Here is a 17,432-nt window from a genome sequence, read left to right on the forward strand (position 1 = left end):
ATATAAATATATATGATTTCTATACATATTAAGTATTATAGGTATATTGGAATATATATATATAAGGTATAAATATTAAATATTCAATATATGTTATTAATAATTATTAAATATTACATAATCAATAATATGTAATATTAACATATTAAATTTTATTACAAGTTAAAATATAGTTGTCACACTAGTATTATTAAATATATAGATATGAAATTGGATACGCATAATTTGTTATATTAATATCATTATTACTATCAACATTAATATTATTAATGTCCTTATTATTATTATTATTATTATTATTATTATTATTATTATTATTATTATTATTATTATTATTATTATTATTATTATTATTATTATTATTGTTGTTGTTGTTGTTGCTATTATTTTTAAAAGTATTATTATTAGTAATAAAATTTATATTTATTAATTATTAATTTTATTTATATAAAAATCATAGACAAATCCCAAATACAGTTCAAGGACTCTATTAGCTATATATATATTTTTTGGTTCGTTCCTCTTGCTCAAGAGATACTGTCGACCCAATCAATCAGACAAGAACAAATTCCGTTCCAAGTCACTTTCTACTTATAATATTTTCCTGCTCCTGATTGCCATGATTTATGGTGAAGGTAGAAGTTAAATTGGAAAAAGGGGGTCGTATTTGGATATTTATAAAAGTCGACTAACTTTGTTTGATCATATATATATATATATATATATATATATATATATATATATATATATATATATATATATATATATATATATATATATATATATATATCTTCCTTTTCTGTTATAGCGAAGAACCGAGAACACCATCACATATACATCTTCTTTATGTCCACCGCCACCCTCCTTCTTCCTTGTGAAACCAAACAACCACCATCACTTGGCCTTCTAATCTTGTTTCATTTACACCTACACGACCACCATCAAACACATTTTTTTAGAGACTTGGATTTACAATATCTATCATTTTCCTCCTCGTGCTTCATTTGTTTACAAACCAACCCAACAATCTTCTCAAAATGACATCGTTCATTTCACAACTCGTCAATCTACAAACATACCTCATATAGTATTCAAGATTATAAAGTCCACAAAGGCATAGTAGTATCAAAAAGGTTACATAGAGTCATGGTGGCGACCAAACGTATTCATGGTCATCTTTACCTATACACGAACCCTACTAACGATCTCTTACCATGGTCACCAAACCGCCACTTTATCACCACCCTAACATCCATGACCTCCACCCTTCATCTTGAAACCATCACCACAACTCATGACTACCTCAACCACCACCCACACCGCTACTCCCTCTCTTAGTATCTATCTCTCTCTCTTTCTTTCTCTCTCTCTCTCAAAAATCCTGTCTTCTGTTTCAGCTATTACTACCGTTCATCTTTTTCTGCTCACCTACTGTAACCGTCGCTCTTTTCAAACTTCAAACACCATTCGAAACCACCCTTGAATTCCACTGTTGCTGCTCCTTTTACGTAACCCAAAAACCATCAAACAAACCCACAACTTGTGTTTTATTTATGCTCCTGGTTCTGATGGATAACGATGATGGAAATAAATATGGTAAATGATGGAAAGGTATATTAGTTATAATGATAAGATAAGATGAGCTGTAAAGGAAATCTGTCGAATATATTGATTAAAAACAGAAGTGCATCGCTGTACCACTAACAGATACATATAAATTTAGTGAAATTGTTTCTGTTTCTTTATTTGAGCCATAAATTGTTGGGTTGGGATCCCTTTTTGTACTTGGGCCGTATTTTTTTGGTGGGCTGTGATTCTTGGGCCAAGATTCAATGAATATTTGTTTATTGGAGCCGTAAAGAATTTGTAAACTTGAAGTTGTACTTCGGATTCCTTGTTAGTAAGATGAACGAGTGATAAATGATGATGGTAGTTTATGATAATCGTGGAAGATGAATGAATGATGATAAGTGATATTATATTGATTGAAGAAGATGAGGAAATTTGAAATCCGAATAAAACAAGTTAAATATATATTCGATTCATATATTTACAGAAAATCGGAAATAGAGGAATGGTTTAGAGTGTGTTCAAGTTAGCGAGAGGTTTTGAGTTCGAGTCTGGGATCGGACATTTTGTTTTTTTTTTTTAAAGAAGAAGAAGGATGCAGAAATAAAAGTTAAAAACAATTTAAGTTGGGTGTTATTTCAGAAATCGAAACACGTAGCGTAATGGTTAAGGATATTTTGGGTTAGTGGGACGTCGCGGGTTCAAACCCGGGCTTGGGCATTTTTTTTGAGTTACTCCTTTGAGGTAGTATTACTATTACCATTATTATTATTATTATTATTATTATTATTATTATTATTATTATTATTATTATTATTATTATTATTATTATTATTATTATTATTATTATTATTATTATTATCATATCATTTTTAGGAATATAAGTATTATTATCAATATTATTGTTTTCATTATAAAAATGAAATAACTTATTATTATTATTATTATTATTATTATTATTATTATTATTATTATTATTATTATTATTATTATTATTATTATTATTATTATTATTAAAGATTATCATTGTCATTTTTATTATTACTATTATCATTATTAATAAAGTTATTATTATTATTATTATTATTATTATTAGTAAATCATTATTAACAAAACTATCATTTTAACGAATAACTATATATAACATGTATTGTAAGATATAATATAAGTATACGTTTTTAAAAGGAACTTATTATAAATTCCAGATAACCACAAATATATAAATAATATATATTAATAAATGAAATTATGTGATCTCCATTATATGTTTTAATAGATATACAATTGATATAGGTTCGTGAATCCGAGGCCAACCCTGCATTGTTCAATATCGTCGTATGAATATTTTTACTACAAAATATTGTACCGTGAGTTTCATTTGCTCCCTTTTTAATTGCTTTTGCAATATATATTTTTGGGCTGAGAATACATGCGTTGCTTTTATAAATGTTTACGAAATAGACACAAGTACTTAAAATATATTATACGTTGAGTTGTACCACCCTGCATATCTTCCCTAATAGCTTGGTAACTACTATTTACATGTGGTATTGTAAACGCGAATCCTGTTGATAGATCTATCGGGCTTGACAACCCCAACCGGGCTGGACGACCAGTATTCAACGGTTGTACAGTACTTTATTTCGGTGACTATTCTTGGTATAGTGTAGTGAGATTTCATAATAAAGGGAATATGCGACATTGATAAGTATGGTTACCAAGTGCTCAACCACTTAGAATATTTTTATTAAAATGTTTGTGTATATGAAAATCTTGTGGTCTATTAAGATATTGAAATGATTGTTATGATAAACCTATGAACTCACCAACCTTTTGGTTGACACTTTTAAGCATGTTTATTCTCAGGTATGAAAGAAACCTTCCGCTGTGCATTTGCTCATTTTAAAGATATTACATGGAGTCGTACATGGCATATTTAGGTCAGTACCTCGCAATGGGACCAAATGTTGATGACTTCGTCCAGGCGGATTAGGACTAGTCACTACAACATATCACCATATTTTTATCATTAAAATGATATTATGTAAACGTTATACAAATTATAATACTTAATAGATAAATTTTTTTTTTATCATATCTCTTTATCGTAAATACATTATAATAAATGATGAAATAATTTAAGAAATATTTTCTATATAAATAGTAATTACTTAAAATATGTAGAATAAATATAAGTTATTTAATTATTAAAATAACATATAATTCAGTAAAGTAACATATAGGTTTCAAATAAATATATATAAACTAGTTACATTGATTTATCTAAAAATTTCCAAATACGACAATCTAGTCAGTTATGTGATAATTTGAGTTTTATAAATAATCAATTTATTCATCTATCAAGACTTATACTCTGGTAATATAATTATATAATAAACATATATAAATTTTGAAAGTCACTTTTGGATTAGATGACTTTTGTTGACTTTTGCATGATAATCTCGAGCATTAGGATTGTGATACACTACGACTTGACCTAAATTGTTAGACAGATATTGACCAACATATAAATATATATACTTAATATAGGTTCGTGAATCCGAGGACAACCCTACACTTGTTCAATGACGTCATATGTATTTTTACTACAAAATACAGTATGGTGAGTTTCATTACTCCCTTTTTATATATATTTTTGGGCTGAGAATACATGCGCTGCTTTTATAATGTTTTACAAAATAGACACAAGTACTTGAAACTACATTCTATGGTTGGATTATTATACCGGATATTACCTCTATTAGCTTGGTAACATAAGAATTAGTGTTTATTATAATTGCCACTAATTGAAGCGAATGATAAATTAATTCTCTAACAAACGAGTGGTTCTGTTCTCTACAGACGAGTGGTTCTGTCAATCTATTCTCTACAGACGAGTGGTTCTGTTTATCCTTGGGGATATTTTTGATGCCTTTTTGTTAATATAGGTTATCAGGTGTGAACTTCCATATGAATGATTTTGATACACTTGCCAGTGTAAGATTGTTATGAATATTAAAATCTTGTGGTCTATTAAAAATGATGGAAATGAATATTGATGATAAACTAATGAACTCACCAACCTTTTGGTTGACACTTTAAAGCATGTTTATTCTCAGGTTTGAAGGAAATCTTCCGCTGTGCATTTGCTCATTTTAAAGATAATACTTGGATTCATTCATGGCATATTTCAAAAGACGTTGCATTCGAGTCGCTGAGTTCAATAAAGATTATTATTAAGTAAATGACAGATTAAGTCATTTATAGTTTGGATATATTATGAAATGGTATGCATGCCTGTCAACTTTCGATGTAATGAAAGGTTGTCTTTTAAAAACGAATGCAATGTTTGTAAAATGTATCATATAGATGTCAAATACCTCACAATGTAACCATATGTTATTGTATTCGTCCTTATAGATTAGGACGGGTCGCTTCAAAATTAATAACTGTACATTTAGAAATCGCGTGATTTCGATGAACGGATTAAAAGATATGGCCAACTAAATTATGTTTGACGTTAATTGAAATTGCTTTTGAATCTGCAATTAATATTTAAACAACTTGTTTATAAGATTGATAAATTGGATTTTCAAATATTACTAATCGAGTAAAGGAATTTCTATATAAGGCACGTCTCGTCTTGTTGAACAATTGTCATAGTTGACTGTTTTATCATGTTTTAAAGCTTTATAAATACTATAATATGATTTTACAAGTATTGGAAAACTATGTGAAATAATAAAATACTTTCGATTGCCATGATAATTCAAATATAATATAGCTCCTGAAATAAATAATATTTTGAGTTTGATAAACTATAAATTCGTTCAATTATCAAGACTTATACTATGTTAATAAACAGGTATAGATTTAAAGATCATATTGGGTCAGGTTGACTTTTGAGATGACTTTTGTTAACTTTTGTATGACGGTCTCGAGCATTAGGGTTGTAATACACTATGACCTGACCTAGCTTGTTAAACATCTATTGACCAACATATATTCTCTAGGTTGAGATCTATGGTTACTTTGCATTCCGAGTTTCGGTCACATTTCGATGAATGAATTTATGTGTTGCTAAGGTGAGTTTCATTTGCTCCCTTTTTAATTGCTTTTGCAATCTATATTTTTGGGCTGAGAATACATCCACTTTATTTTAAACACAATGGATACAAGTACATACTTAATTCTACACTGAGTTTGAACCGAAAATCCCTTAGCTTTGGTAACTAGTAACTGCCGGTTATAAGAACTGGTGGGCACGAGTAGTTATATATGGATCCATAGGGCTTGACATCCCCGTCTGTTCCAGGTATAGAAACCCTAGCCTGAACTATAAAATAGACGTATGCTATTTGAGTTTAGTACACGTTGGATTGCGTGTATTATACATGTTGGTTGCATGTATGTTAAAACAGGGGTACTTATTATAACATTAAAGCTTAGTTACCAGAGTGCTCAATCTTGTAGAATATTTTGATAAATTTTTCCGGATGAAACAACTGAAATCTTGTGATCCACCTTTATATACAGATTATGCACAACATTAAAGCTATGAACTCACCAACCATTGTGTTGACACTTTTAAGCATGTTTATTCTCAGGTTCCTAGAAGTCTTTCGTTGTTTGCTTATATGTGATACAATTTATGTGCATGGAGTCATACATGCTTTATTCGAGAAAACGTTGCATTCAAAAAATCATCACCATGTATCTTATTTTGACTGTATTATCAACGGATGTAGTATTGTAAACTATTATTTACGGTGATTGTCTATATGTATAAATTATCAAACGTCAAAAACCTTAGAATTTGATATTCAATTATGGTGTGCCTTTTCAAAAGAATGCAATGTTTACAAAACGTATCATGTAGAGGTCAGTACCTCACTGTGAAATCGATGAATGATGTATTCATCTAAATGGATTTGGACGGATCGTCACAGTTGGTATCAAAGCTTGAGGTCATAGGGAATCAGAATTTGCATTAGTTTATTTAACTGGTAATTATTAGGATGCATTAGTGAGTCTGGACTATGACCGTATCTGTTTTTATCGAATTTTGCTTATCATTCCTTGTCGAAAAATACCTGCTTATCATTCTTAAGTCTAGACACATCTTACTGCATTGATTGCATGAATAGTGTATAGACAAAATTCATATCTTAGCGTATCTGCTAATTCATATCTTAGCATATCTGTTACTGTAACTTTGCTTGACATCTTTCGAAAATTCCTCCGTGATTTATGAAATTTTGGTATTATATATACATATGTAAATTATGTATTGAAGAGTACCAATCTAAATTCTATAATCTATTTCATATCAAAAATCATCTCCCTAATTATACAAGATGGATCCCGTATCTAGTTCAAATTCCTTAAACTCCGATAGCTATTTCGATATGGATATTCACCTGAACTCCGAAGACAGTGTAACCGGAATGGATTAACCAATCAGCCATCACCTGTTCTGGATGAATTGGGGATGGGTTTGTAGCCTGCTTAGTCATTGGAGATAAGAAGAAGGTGATCCTTTCCATCCACCACATTTCCCTCTTGGCGAAGAACCTGAAGCACTTACCGGCGAACCTGTTCGAGACACCATTTTCTCTCTCATTTCCAAAGTATCTCGTCACGATAATATACTATCTCAAATTCTGAATGTTATTCATCCGCTCGTCCGAACCAACAATCATCCCGGTGTAATAGAAGAAGTCAACAAGCTTCGCGCTCGGGTAGTGGCTTTGGAGAATATAGTGCAAAGGTTACAAGCACCAGCAGCATCGCCGGCATCAACAGTACCATCGACAACAACACCAATAGTACCATTACCACCACCAACCATAACCGCATCGTAAACCTCAACTTTACAATCCGTCCCACGAACACCAGTGTCATACGCCCTGTAGATACCAAGGAATACCAACAACAACAACAAACGATGAAGTATTGATTCATAACCTCATCGAAGAAATATTCTGCATATAATATGTAGTTTCTAAAAGTTTTAAAGATTATATGTTCTAGTCCTAATCGAAAACCAGATGAGATTAATATTATGTTAACTCATTAAATCCATGATTACATCTAAAGAAAATATATATGTAGGTATATTTTCATAAAGATTGTAATTAAGAAAATTCTTTTGTACAAACTGTTAATGGTAAGAAAATTTTAACGGGTAGGTAATACCCGAGAGATATATAAATTCACAATTAATATGTTACATTCTTCGATTCTGATTCAACAAATCATCAACTATACTCACTACTTTCATAACGAGATATATACTTTCATAGGAATCAAAACAGCCATACTCATTCAAATTCAATTACATATTCTAATTTTAACATATCAGAATCCAAGTCGAGATATAACCGATATCATCACTCTTAAATCCCTACATCTTTCAAAGCTGTACTTTGATTTCAAAACTATGCTAGAACATCACTCCTATTCATAAAACTCAGAAAAATAATAACGATTACAATCTGCGTTCAAACCCTGCATAATTCTTGAAAATATCTCAATTAAGAAACAATCGAGATGATGATCCAATCACATGTTATCCACAGTTATGCACCTGAAAAACTCCTAGAACCTAAGTAGAAGTTTAAAACACATCTATAATCTCTTGGTATTGTTATTACCGAAAATAACTTTACAATCCCTCTCCAAAGTAGTCAATTTTGTCATATCTCCAGCAAATCAACATCGACCTTTCATTCGAATAGGCCTTATTATAACTTTGATATATAAGTTTGCCCTTCGTCATCATTACCGGGGAACCTTTTATATCTTGCCACATTAGCAGTAAACTTACCAATAACTTCATTGATCTTTAAGCCTCTCCGAAAAATCACTATATTTATTCATTGAAACCCTATCATATACTCATCTGCATTTTATAATGGTAGTTGTCATACCAAAAAGCTTGAATCATTATTCTCGAATTTCGCAGCAATTCTACGCCAACAGTTATATATATATACATATAACGTCTATCTCCAAGACTTACATACTTCAAATGTGAAGTTTCTAAAAAATACCCTAAACCGCGAACTCGTTCTCGAAATTTTGAAAAATGCTGATGAAGCAGCAAAAACTGTAAACGACCTTAACAATCAAAAGTTTGATGATAAAGAATAGTGTGTTGGCAAAGCTCGGAAAAAGAAAAAGTTTGGAATTGGAAAACGGATTGAGCAAACTATGAAGGAGGCTGTGGACAAATCACAAAGACTAAACCTGCCTTCAAAGAATCCAAATAATTCAGTATCTATTGGAGTCATTAACGAATACCTTGCTCCTGACTCTAAACCCTTACGGACAATATTCTTCATCATCCTCTGATATTAAAAATTCTAAGATATCATCATATCTTTCATTATAAATACCCTCGATATTTCTGAAGATGTTTGCATAACTAGTCTTATCTAAAATCATTTATCTCTTCGCGTTATCTGTAGTACATCATAAAGAAAACTGTTTAGTTTCTATATTCTGTAAACCTCCGAGTTTAAATTATGAATGTTTTTGAAGTAGTGTTAGGAACTGAAGCATGAGTTAATATAATATAATGGCACTTGATCAACGTGATTATATTACAGTAAGTCATGCTGAGTTTCTAATAGAACATGACGATTCACAGACCATACCGTAATCATGTGCCATGTTACACGACTCTTGTATTCTATTTAACCTCTAAAAATGTCAAGAAGATATTTTCTTGATGATTCGGTCTTTTTCGGATATTCTGGTAATTTGACAAATCAAGATCGTGCCATTACAATTTCCTTCTGAAAACATTAACTATGTTCTTTTCAAAATCCATACCTACGAATTCTGGACAATTACTTACTGTACTTAAGATCAAGAAGAGAAGACAAAAACATGAAGCTTCGAAATATAAAGTGGAGTATAAATCACAGCAAATTGGAGAGAGTATTAACTGTAGATGTCAATGATTATAGAAAAACAGAAGCAGAGACATCGAAATATAAGGGAAGATACAAAACCTAACAATAAACCAGAAATTACAAACCTTATATATCAACGCATATAGCAATATAAAGACACGAGAGAACTAAGAACACTATAAAACCAAGAGTATAGTAAAAGTAAATAGATTCTTCAGGCGGTAGATGAAAAAGAAGAATGACAGATATGAAAGTTAGGAGTATATCAAGAAGCAGAACTGGATGGAGCATATTGACGAATACTTTAAAGTATGAGTTGAGAGAGAAAGAATAAAAGGTGTGAGCTGTGGGAATAAGGAAACGAAGCGGGTGGATATATAGTAAAAATATCCGACATGGCAATCAAAACAGATTATCGCATTTAATCAAAGCGGATCCTAATTTCCTTAATTGCCAAAGAACCAAATCTTATTATGAAGATTTTCTCTAAATCCCTTGAATTCCGGAAATCAACCGTGACTACGTCACCAGTTAAGGTGAACATGTATTTACTCATCTTCACTCTTTTGCGATAGCTTCACTCGTACTCTTCACATAATCAAATTATTTTATCAATATTACTCATTGATGATAAAACTCTAATTTTCAACTCGTATTAGTCATGAAAACATACTTATTGTTAGCCATGACGACCTCGATCAAATTTCGAAACGAAACTTCTTTAACGGGTAGGTACTGTGATGACTCAGAAATTTCTGACCAAATTTAAAACTTAATCTTTATATGATTTCGACAAGATAAGCAAAGTCTGTAATATTGATTCTCAAAATTTTTGAACTAATGTTATATATTCAGTTAACCTTTGACTATTGACTATTGACCAACGATTCACGAACATCTATTTGTATATATATATATATATATATATATATATATATATATATATATAATAATAAGTTGAAATATTAATTATTAAAATTAATTATAAATAACTTGCAATGTGTATTTAAAAACTGATTTATGTATATTAAATAAAGATATATACATATATATAATTTCAAGTTATTTAGTAAATGGTAGTAACATTCATTTATTGATTCGATTGATATTTAGATAAGTTAACTAAAACGTTTAAGATGAAAAAGTAAAACACTAATTTGCTACAGTATTTTCGAATTGCTACAGTACCCGAAAAGCTACAGTGTTTTCGAAAACCACTATTTGCTACAGTAAAAATCATTTTGCTACAGTAAAACACTATTTTAAAATGAAAATGTATGTGTATTTTACAAATATTATAAAATATAATATTAACTTAGATATAAAACGTTTTGATATTATTAATTATATTTTATTTGATAACGAGATGTTGATTTAAGGAAGCAAATGACCAAAACACTCAAATGATTAAGTTATGCTTCGGGTAATATAGTTTATCATTGATTAAGTCTAATTATTGATAAATGTACACGTCGCGAAACGTAAAGTACAGATTTTCTAAGTATACGAAAGGACGTTCGAAAAACCGGAACCGGAACATAAGTCGAACGTAAACGTACATGACATCAGAACCTAAATTACAAGTTAACTAGGCACGAGAATATAATATAATATATAATTAATTAATATAAATTATATATAATTATTTAATCATGTCGACAAGCTAAGAGTTAAACGAATGTGAGCTGTCATGGGAACCCATGCGATCGCATGGGATTTACCCCCTTCAAGCCATGCGATCGCATGGCAGGGTTGGTGAGGCTAGGTTCTATAAATTGCGCGATTTCTGGCTCCAGCTGAATCTATCTCTCTTTCTCTAGTATTACTCCGTAATATTTATTTAATTTATTTTATTATTATTATTATTATTATTATTATTATTATTATTATTATTATTATTATTATTATTATTATTATTATTAGTAGTATTAAGGTGGTCATTATTAGTATTAATAATAAAATACTACGACGAGGTTATGAGCAAGTTATTTCAAAATGATTTTTAAACGGGTTTAAGCTAAGGAAATTATGGGTTATAGCTATGGAAGTTATGGGTATTACTTGGGGGTTATGAACATGCGTCAAAGGTCAAACCTAGTGTTTATCATCTCCGTTGCTTCTACTTACTTTCTGGCAATATTGAATCACAATATTGATACGTAAGCATTTATACCTTATCTTTTATATAGTAATAGTGTATCCATGTCTAGTGCTCGAGTATACATGTTTGTGCATGCTTGTATGCTTTAATTTTGTAGTTAAACAGTTTATGATGAATTACGAATTTGATACATATGCCACTGATATATAGTATATGATATGCATGTCGTTGGAAAGCTATTGAAAAATTAATAACTTTTCATTTAGAAATCGCGTGATTTCGATGAACGGATTAAAAGATATGGCCAACTGAATTATGTTTGACATTAATTGAAGTTATTTTTGAATCTGCAATTAATAATTGAACAACTTGTTTATAAGATTGATAAATTGGATTTTCAAATATTACTAATCGAGTAAAGGAATTTCTATATAAGGCACGTCTCGTCTTGTTGAACAATTGTCAAAGTTGACTGTCTTATCATGTTTTAAAGCTTTATAAACACTACAATCTGATTTTAGAAGTATTGGAAAACTATGTGAAATAATAAAATACTTTCGATTGCCATGATAATTCAAATATAATATAGCTCCTGAAATAAATAATATTTTGAGTTTGATAAACTATAAATTCGTTCAATTATCAAGACTTATACTATGTTAATAAACATGTATAGATTTAAAGATCATATTGGGTCAGGTTGACTTTTGAGATGACTTTTGTTAACTTTTGTATGACGGTCTCAAGCATTATGATTGTAATACACTATGACCTGACCTAGCTTGTTAAACATCTATTGACCAACATATATTCTCTAGGTTGAGATTATGGTTACTTTGCATTCTGAGTTTCGGTCACATTTCGATGAATGAATTTATGTGCTGCTAAGGTGAGTTTCATTTGCTCCCTTTTTAATTGCTTTTGCAATCTATATTTTTAGGCTGAGAATACATGCACTTTATTTTAAACACAATGGACACAAGTACATACTTAATTCTACACTGAGTTTGAACCGAAAATCCCTTAGCATTGGTAACTACTAACTGCCGGTTATAAGAACTGGTGGGCGCGAGTAGTTATATATGGATCCATAGGGCTTGACATCCCCGTCTGTTCCAGGTATAGAAACCCTAGCCTGAACTATAAAACAGACGTATGCTATTTGAGTTTAGTACATGTTGGATTACGTGTATTATACATGTTGGTTGCATGTATGTTAAAACAAGGGTACTTATTATAACGTTAAAGCTTAGTTACCAGAGTGCTCAATCTTGTAGAATATTTTGATAAACGTTTCTGGATGAAACAACTGAAATCTTGTGATCCACCTTTATATACAGATTATGCGCAACATTAAAACTATGAACTCACCAACCATTGTGTTGGCACTTTTAAGCATGTTTATTCTCAGGTTCCTAGAAGCCTTCTGCTGTTTGCTTATATGTGATACAAGTTATGTGCATGGAGTCATACATGCTTTATTCGAGAAAACGTTGCATTCAAAAAATCATCACCATGTATCTTATTTTGACTGTATTATCAACGACTGTAGTATTGTAAACTATTATTTTCGGTGATTGTCTATATGTAGAAATCATTAAACGTCAAAAACCTTGGAATTTGATATTCAATTATGGTGCGCCTTTTCAAAAGAATGCAATGTTTACAAAACGTATCATGTAGAGGTCAGTACCTTACTGTGAAATCGATGAATGATGTATTCGTTCAAATGGATTTGGACGGATCGTCACACACTTCACATCCGGCTAGCTTCTAAATGACTCACTGTTTTATCCAGCTTTTGCTTAGTCGGCGTATATGTCAGTTTTTGCCCGCCGTATGCTTATCCGGCTGGCGTCCAGGTTGCTTGTACGCCACCCTTCCGTCCGCCATCCGACTTTATTTTAACTGGTTGTTTTGCTTCCTTCTAGTGACATATTTTTGGATTCTTTTGAGGTTTATTTGACAAATGTGGTTAAGTCTTGTGTGAATAAGACTTATTTGGTACGGATCAGATATGCGCATCATCGAGTCCCTCGGTTTGGTAACATCAACAGGTTACGGATACGCTGCCAAACTCAGCATATTATGACTGATTTGACGTATATTAACTGCATGTGTTTGAAAAGACACTTGTTGTGAAGTGCCGTTTCTAATATCTATTATCTCCTTTTTGATTACAAGCAAACTTTCATAATGATGTTTAAAAATCAACCTTTTATTAATCATGCGACCTACATATGGATGTTTAAACATTTTGCCTAAGAAAGTTTGGTTAGGCAAAATCTGAAAACACATGTGGCGGTTTTTGATTGTCTATATTATTACGCCTAAATAACATTTCACCTGAAACGCCTAAATAAGTTAGGTTAGGCGAAATGTTTTGAAAAGTAGAAAAAAAAACGACACGGGATTTTACTGCAGACGTGGAGCATTTTGATTGGATAAAAGGATTTCGCCTAATTTACCTAGACATTAGGCGAAATCTATGCTTATCTTTGAAAAATGTAGTCTGAAACCGCCATATGAAAAAATAATTAATTTAAAAATGTGCCAATTTATTTTAGGGAATTGAGGTTGGTAGTGAAAATTCCAATCTGTCATCTTCAATATGCCGACGACACGATTTTTTTTGGAAGGTGGTGTAGAATAATATCGAAAATCTTATGAAACTCTTGAAATGTTTCGAGCTCTCATCCGGGTTAAAAGATTAATTATCATAAGAGTAATCTCTTTGTTGTGGGAGTTGAACATTCGGAGGTTGTGCATATGGCTCGTTTATTTGGTTGTACGGTTGGTACCTTTCCATGTACATATCTTGGTCTTCCCATTGGTGCGAATATGAATAAGAAGGTAAATTGGAAACCGGTTTTGAATAAATTCGAAAAAAGGCTTGCGGAATGGAAAGCTCGTGCGACGTCATTGTTGGAAGATTGACTCTCATTAATTCGGTTATCATAGTTTTCCGTTGAACTACTTCTCACTCTTTCGTGCCCCACATTCCGTGCTTAAAAAACTTGAGAGTGTAAGACGTTCTTTTTTTTTGGGCGGGTCGGGTGAGGGTTCAAAAATTTCTTGGGTTAAATGGGATGATGTCATTTGTCCTTTTGAGGAGGGTAGGTTGAATATTGGTTCTTTAAAAGCAAAAAAATTGAATTTAATTGGCAAGTGGTGGTGGAGGTTCATGACTGAAACTTCCTCCTTGTGAGTTAAAGTCATTAAAAGTATTCAAGGGGACTCGGGTCTTATTAATTTGGGGGGTGGGGGGGGGGGCTTAATTTTTTCTTACAATTCTACTTGGAGCAATATTGTAAAAACAGGGCTTTATCTTGAGGAGCTTGGCATTGAGTTTTCAAACTCATTCAAACGGCAAATCGGAAATGGTAAAGACACTTCGTTTTGGTATGACACGTGGATCTCGAGCACGCCTCTATATTTGCAGTTCAAGCGGCTATTTCGTCTTGATAATGAGCCGCAAGCTTCGGTTCAATCTCGTAAAGGGTGGGATGGGAATACATGTATTGGGGTTTGGGATTGGGTGAGACAACCTCGCGGAAGAACGGGTGCGAAATTTAAAGAATTGTTATTCAAGGTTTTGTGGTCAACATTGAGCAAGAGGATCGATGGTGTTGGTCGCTTTGTCCTAATGGTAATTTCTCGTCAAAGATTCTCTCGGATTTGGTGCGGTCAAAGATTATTACTTCAAGAGTTACGGGTATAGTAACATTGCGTAATAATTTGGTTCCTAAGAAAGTCGGGGTATTCATTTGGAGGGCATTGAATGGTAGACTCCCCGTTGTGTCGGAAATTGACAAGCGGGGAATCGATCTTCATTCTGTCCGTTGCCCAATTTGTGATAATGACATAGAAATGATACAACATGCTTTATTACAACGTCACAAAAGCATAGAAATTTGGGATAAAGTATTCAAATGGTTTGAAGTACCTAGTGGGACTTTGGGATACAATAACGTGTTTCGGGGTATTTCATCTTTTCAAACTTCGGGTATTGGGGCTAAGGTTTGGCAAGCGATCGAGTGGACATGTGGCTACCTTATTTGGAAAAATCGTAACAACATGGTCTTCAAAAAATCGTGTTGGAATCCTCCGGTGGCACTCAACGAAATTTAAGTGAAAAGTTATGAATGGATTGCGTAAAGATGTAAATCATTGTTAATCAATTGGCATTCATTGCTATTGGATCCAAAACGTCTAATCGTCTAATTGATTAGGTCTTTTGTGAGATGTAATTGGGTTGTGGATACGTCCTTAGCACCCTCTTATATCTCCTTCCTACGTAGATATTGAGTGTTCTTTAGCGGGTGTGTCGGGGTATTCCCCCTATTTTATTGTAATCTTGCGTTTTTTATTTATTAATATATTGATTTGCCTTTCAAAAAAAAAAATTCTATATAATACTCCATATTTCAATAAGTATGTCAAATAATATACGAAATAATTGTTTCGTAATTGTTTTATATATAATTTAATTTAATTTAGAGAAAATTGAGCGGATAGTCCCTGTGGTTTGTACCAGCCAGTATGGATAGACAAAGATGTTGTTTTGAGTATGGATAGTCCTTGTGACTTAAAAGTGGAGTAAGGATAGGCCAGTTCACTAACACTGTTAACTTTTTTCGTTAAAACTGAATCATGTGCCAAGCATGTGAGGGTATTTTCATCATTTAAGGAGGAGTGGGTGGGTCACTAGATACTTCAACTCTCTTTCATGTTTTCCATAAGAAAAAACTTGTACCCTTTATCTACCAATCTTTGAAAATTAAAACTTTCAATCTAAACTAAAAAACTTATAATATAAATATAAATATAAATAAATAAAAAATTTTGTTCATATATTATGGCTGTGGAGTTCATGAATAAATACAAAAACACCAATATAGATTTCACCGAAAAAATGGAAGACACTGTCGTCCTGGAAGCAGGTGCCGCCGATCTTTAAAGCCTCCAAAATTTAATCGAATCACTTTCCACTTATCCCATCACTATCGCATTCCGTCACCACCGATTACATCGTCGTCGCTGATGTTGCAGTAACCAAATTCAAAAAATTCATATCCTTACTTGACCGGACCTCTACCGGCCACGCCAGATTCCGGAGAGGACCCATTGCAAACCCATCGGCAACAATACATAAAAAACAGCTCTGGTACCGTCGTCGACACCGTTGTCGAAGCTGGAGATGTCTTCGGGGTTTCAGATCACGAATGTTTCGCAAGTTTCGTCTGCCGGACAACCGAATCATTCATCTTCTTCGTTTAAACGGAAATGTAATTCAATCGAAGATTCTCACACCAAATGTACAAATTCTTCTGGCCGATGTCATTGTTCAAAGAAAAGGTACCCAATTCAAAGCTGTTACTTGCTGGGGAATGATATTTCCACCATTACAATTAGTTCTTCCACCTAAAGTTACTTAAATACCCTTAATGAATACCTTTGTAACATCCTGTTTTGTTCAGCACTTGGGACGCCGTCCAAACCATTGGAACACCATCCAAGTTCAAAATAGGGGACGCCGTCCAGATTTCGGGACGCCGTCCAGAAGCACTGACGGGCCAGTTTGGGTTTTTAGATATTTTTAATGGACATTTTGGTATTTTCACTCTTGGAACGAATTGAAGGCCTCTAGATCAGTTTTGGTGGAGCCATTACTCCACTTACACCAACCTTATCTTCTTCACTTCAATATAGAGAGAGAGAGAGAGAGAGAGAGTGATTCCTAGAGTGAGAGAGCTCAAGCAAAGGAGGAAGAAGCTATTTTCGGGTCTTACCTCGCATTGTAAAGTTGTTCATCTAGTCACTAGCTTCATGGTGATAGT

At 32.3% G+C, this 17,432-nt stretch overlaps 2 protein-coding genes across 2 annotated transcripts; both read left to right on the top strand.

Moving 5' to 3' along the window:
- Positions 1 to 14,361: 14,361 nt before the first annotated feature.
- On the top strand, positions 14,362 to 15,723 carry LOC139870298 (uncharacterized). The gene is made up of 3 exons (XM_071858129.1): positions 14,362 to 14,503; positions 14,913 to 15,241; positions 15,343 to 15,723. Exons 1-3 carry the CDS (start codon positions 14,362 to 14,364, stop codon positions 15,721 to 15,723), a joined length of 852 nt encoding a protein of 283 aa, XP_071714230.1.
- A 784-nt stretch (positions 15,724 to 16,507) lies between these two features.
- On the top strand, positions 16,508 to 17,020 carry LOC139870299 (probable WRKY transcription factor 15). The gene is given in 3 exon segments (XM_071858130.1): positions 16,508 to 16,578; positions 16,580 to 16,733; positions 16,787 to 17,020. Coding segments are annotated over 3 exon segments (459 nt in total).
- The last annotated feature ends 412 nt before the right edge of the window (positions 17,021 to 17,432 follow it).

This window comes from Rutidosis leptorrhynchoides, chromosome 10, assembly GCF_046630445.1.
Source record: "Rutidosis leptorrhynchoides isolate AG116_Rl617_1_P2 chromosome 10, CSIRO_AGI_Rlap_v1, whole genome shotgun sequence".
NCBI lineage: Eukaryota > Viridiplantae > Streptophyta > Magnoliopsida > Asterales > Asteraceae > Rutidosis > Rutidosis leptorrhynchoides.

Excerpts from the sequence above, each read along its gene's own strand:
- LOC139870298 (XM_071858129.1), top strand. The coding sequence starts at position 14,362 with ATGGCTCGTTTATTTGGTTGTACGGTTGGTACCTTTCCATGTACATAT. Across the intron at positions 14,504-14,912 it reads GCTTGCGGAATGGAAAGCTC|GGCTTTATCTTGAGGAGCTT; the intron begins GTGCGACGTCAT and ends TTGTAAAAACAG. Across the intron at positions 15,242-15,342 it reads TTGGTCGCTTTGTCCTAATG|AAAGTCGGGGTATTCATTTG; the intron begins GTAATTTCTCGT and ends TTGGTTCCTAAG.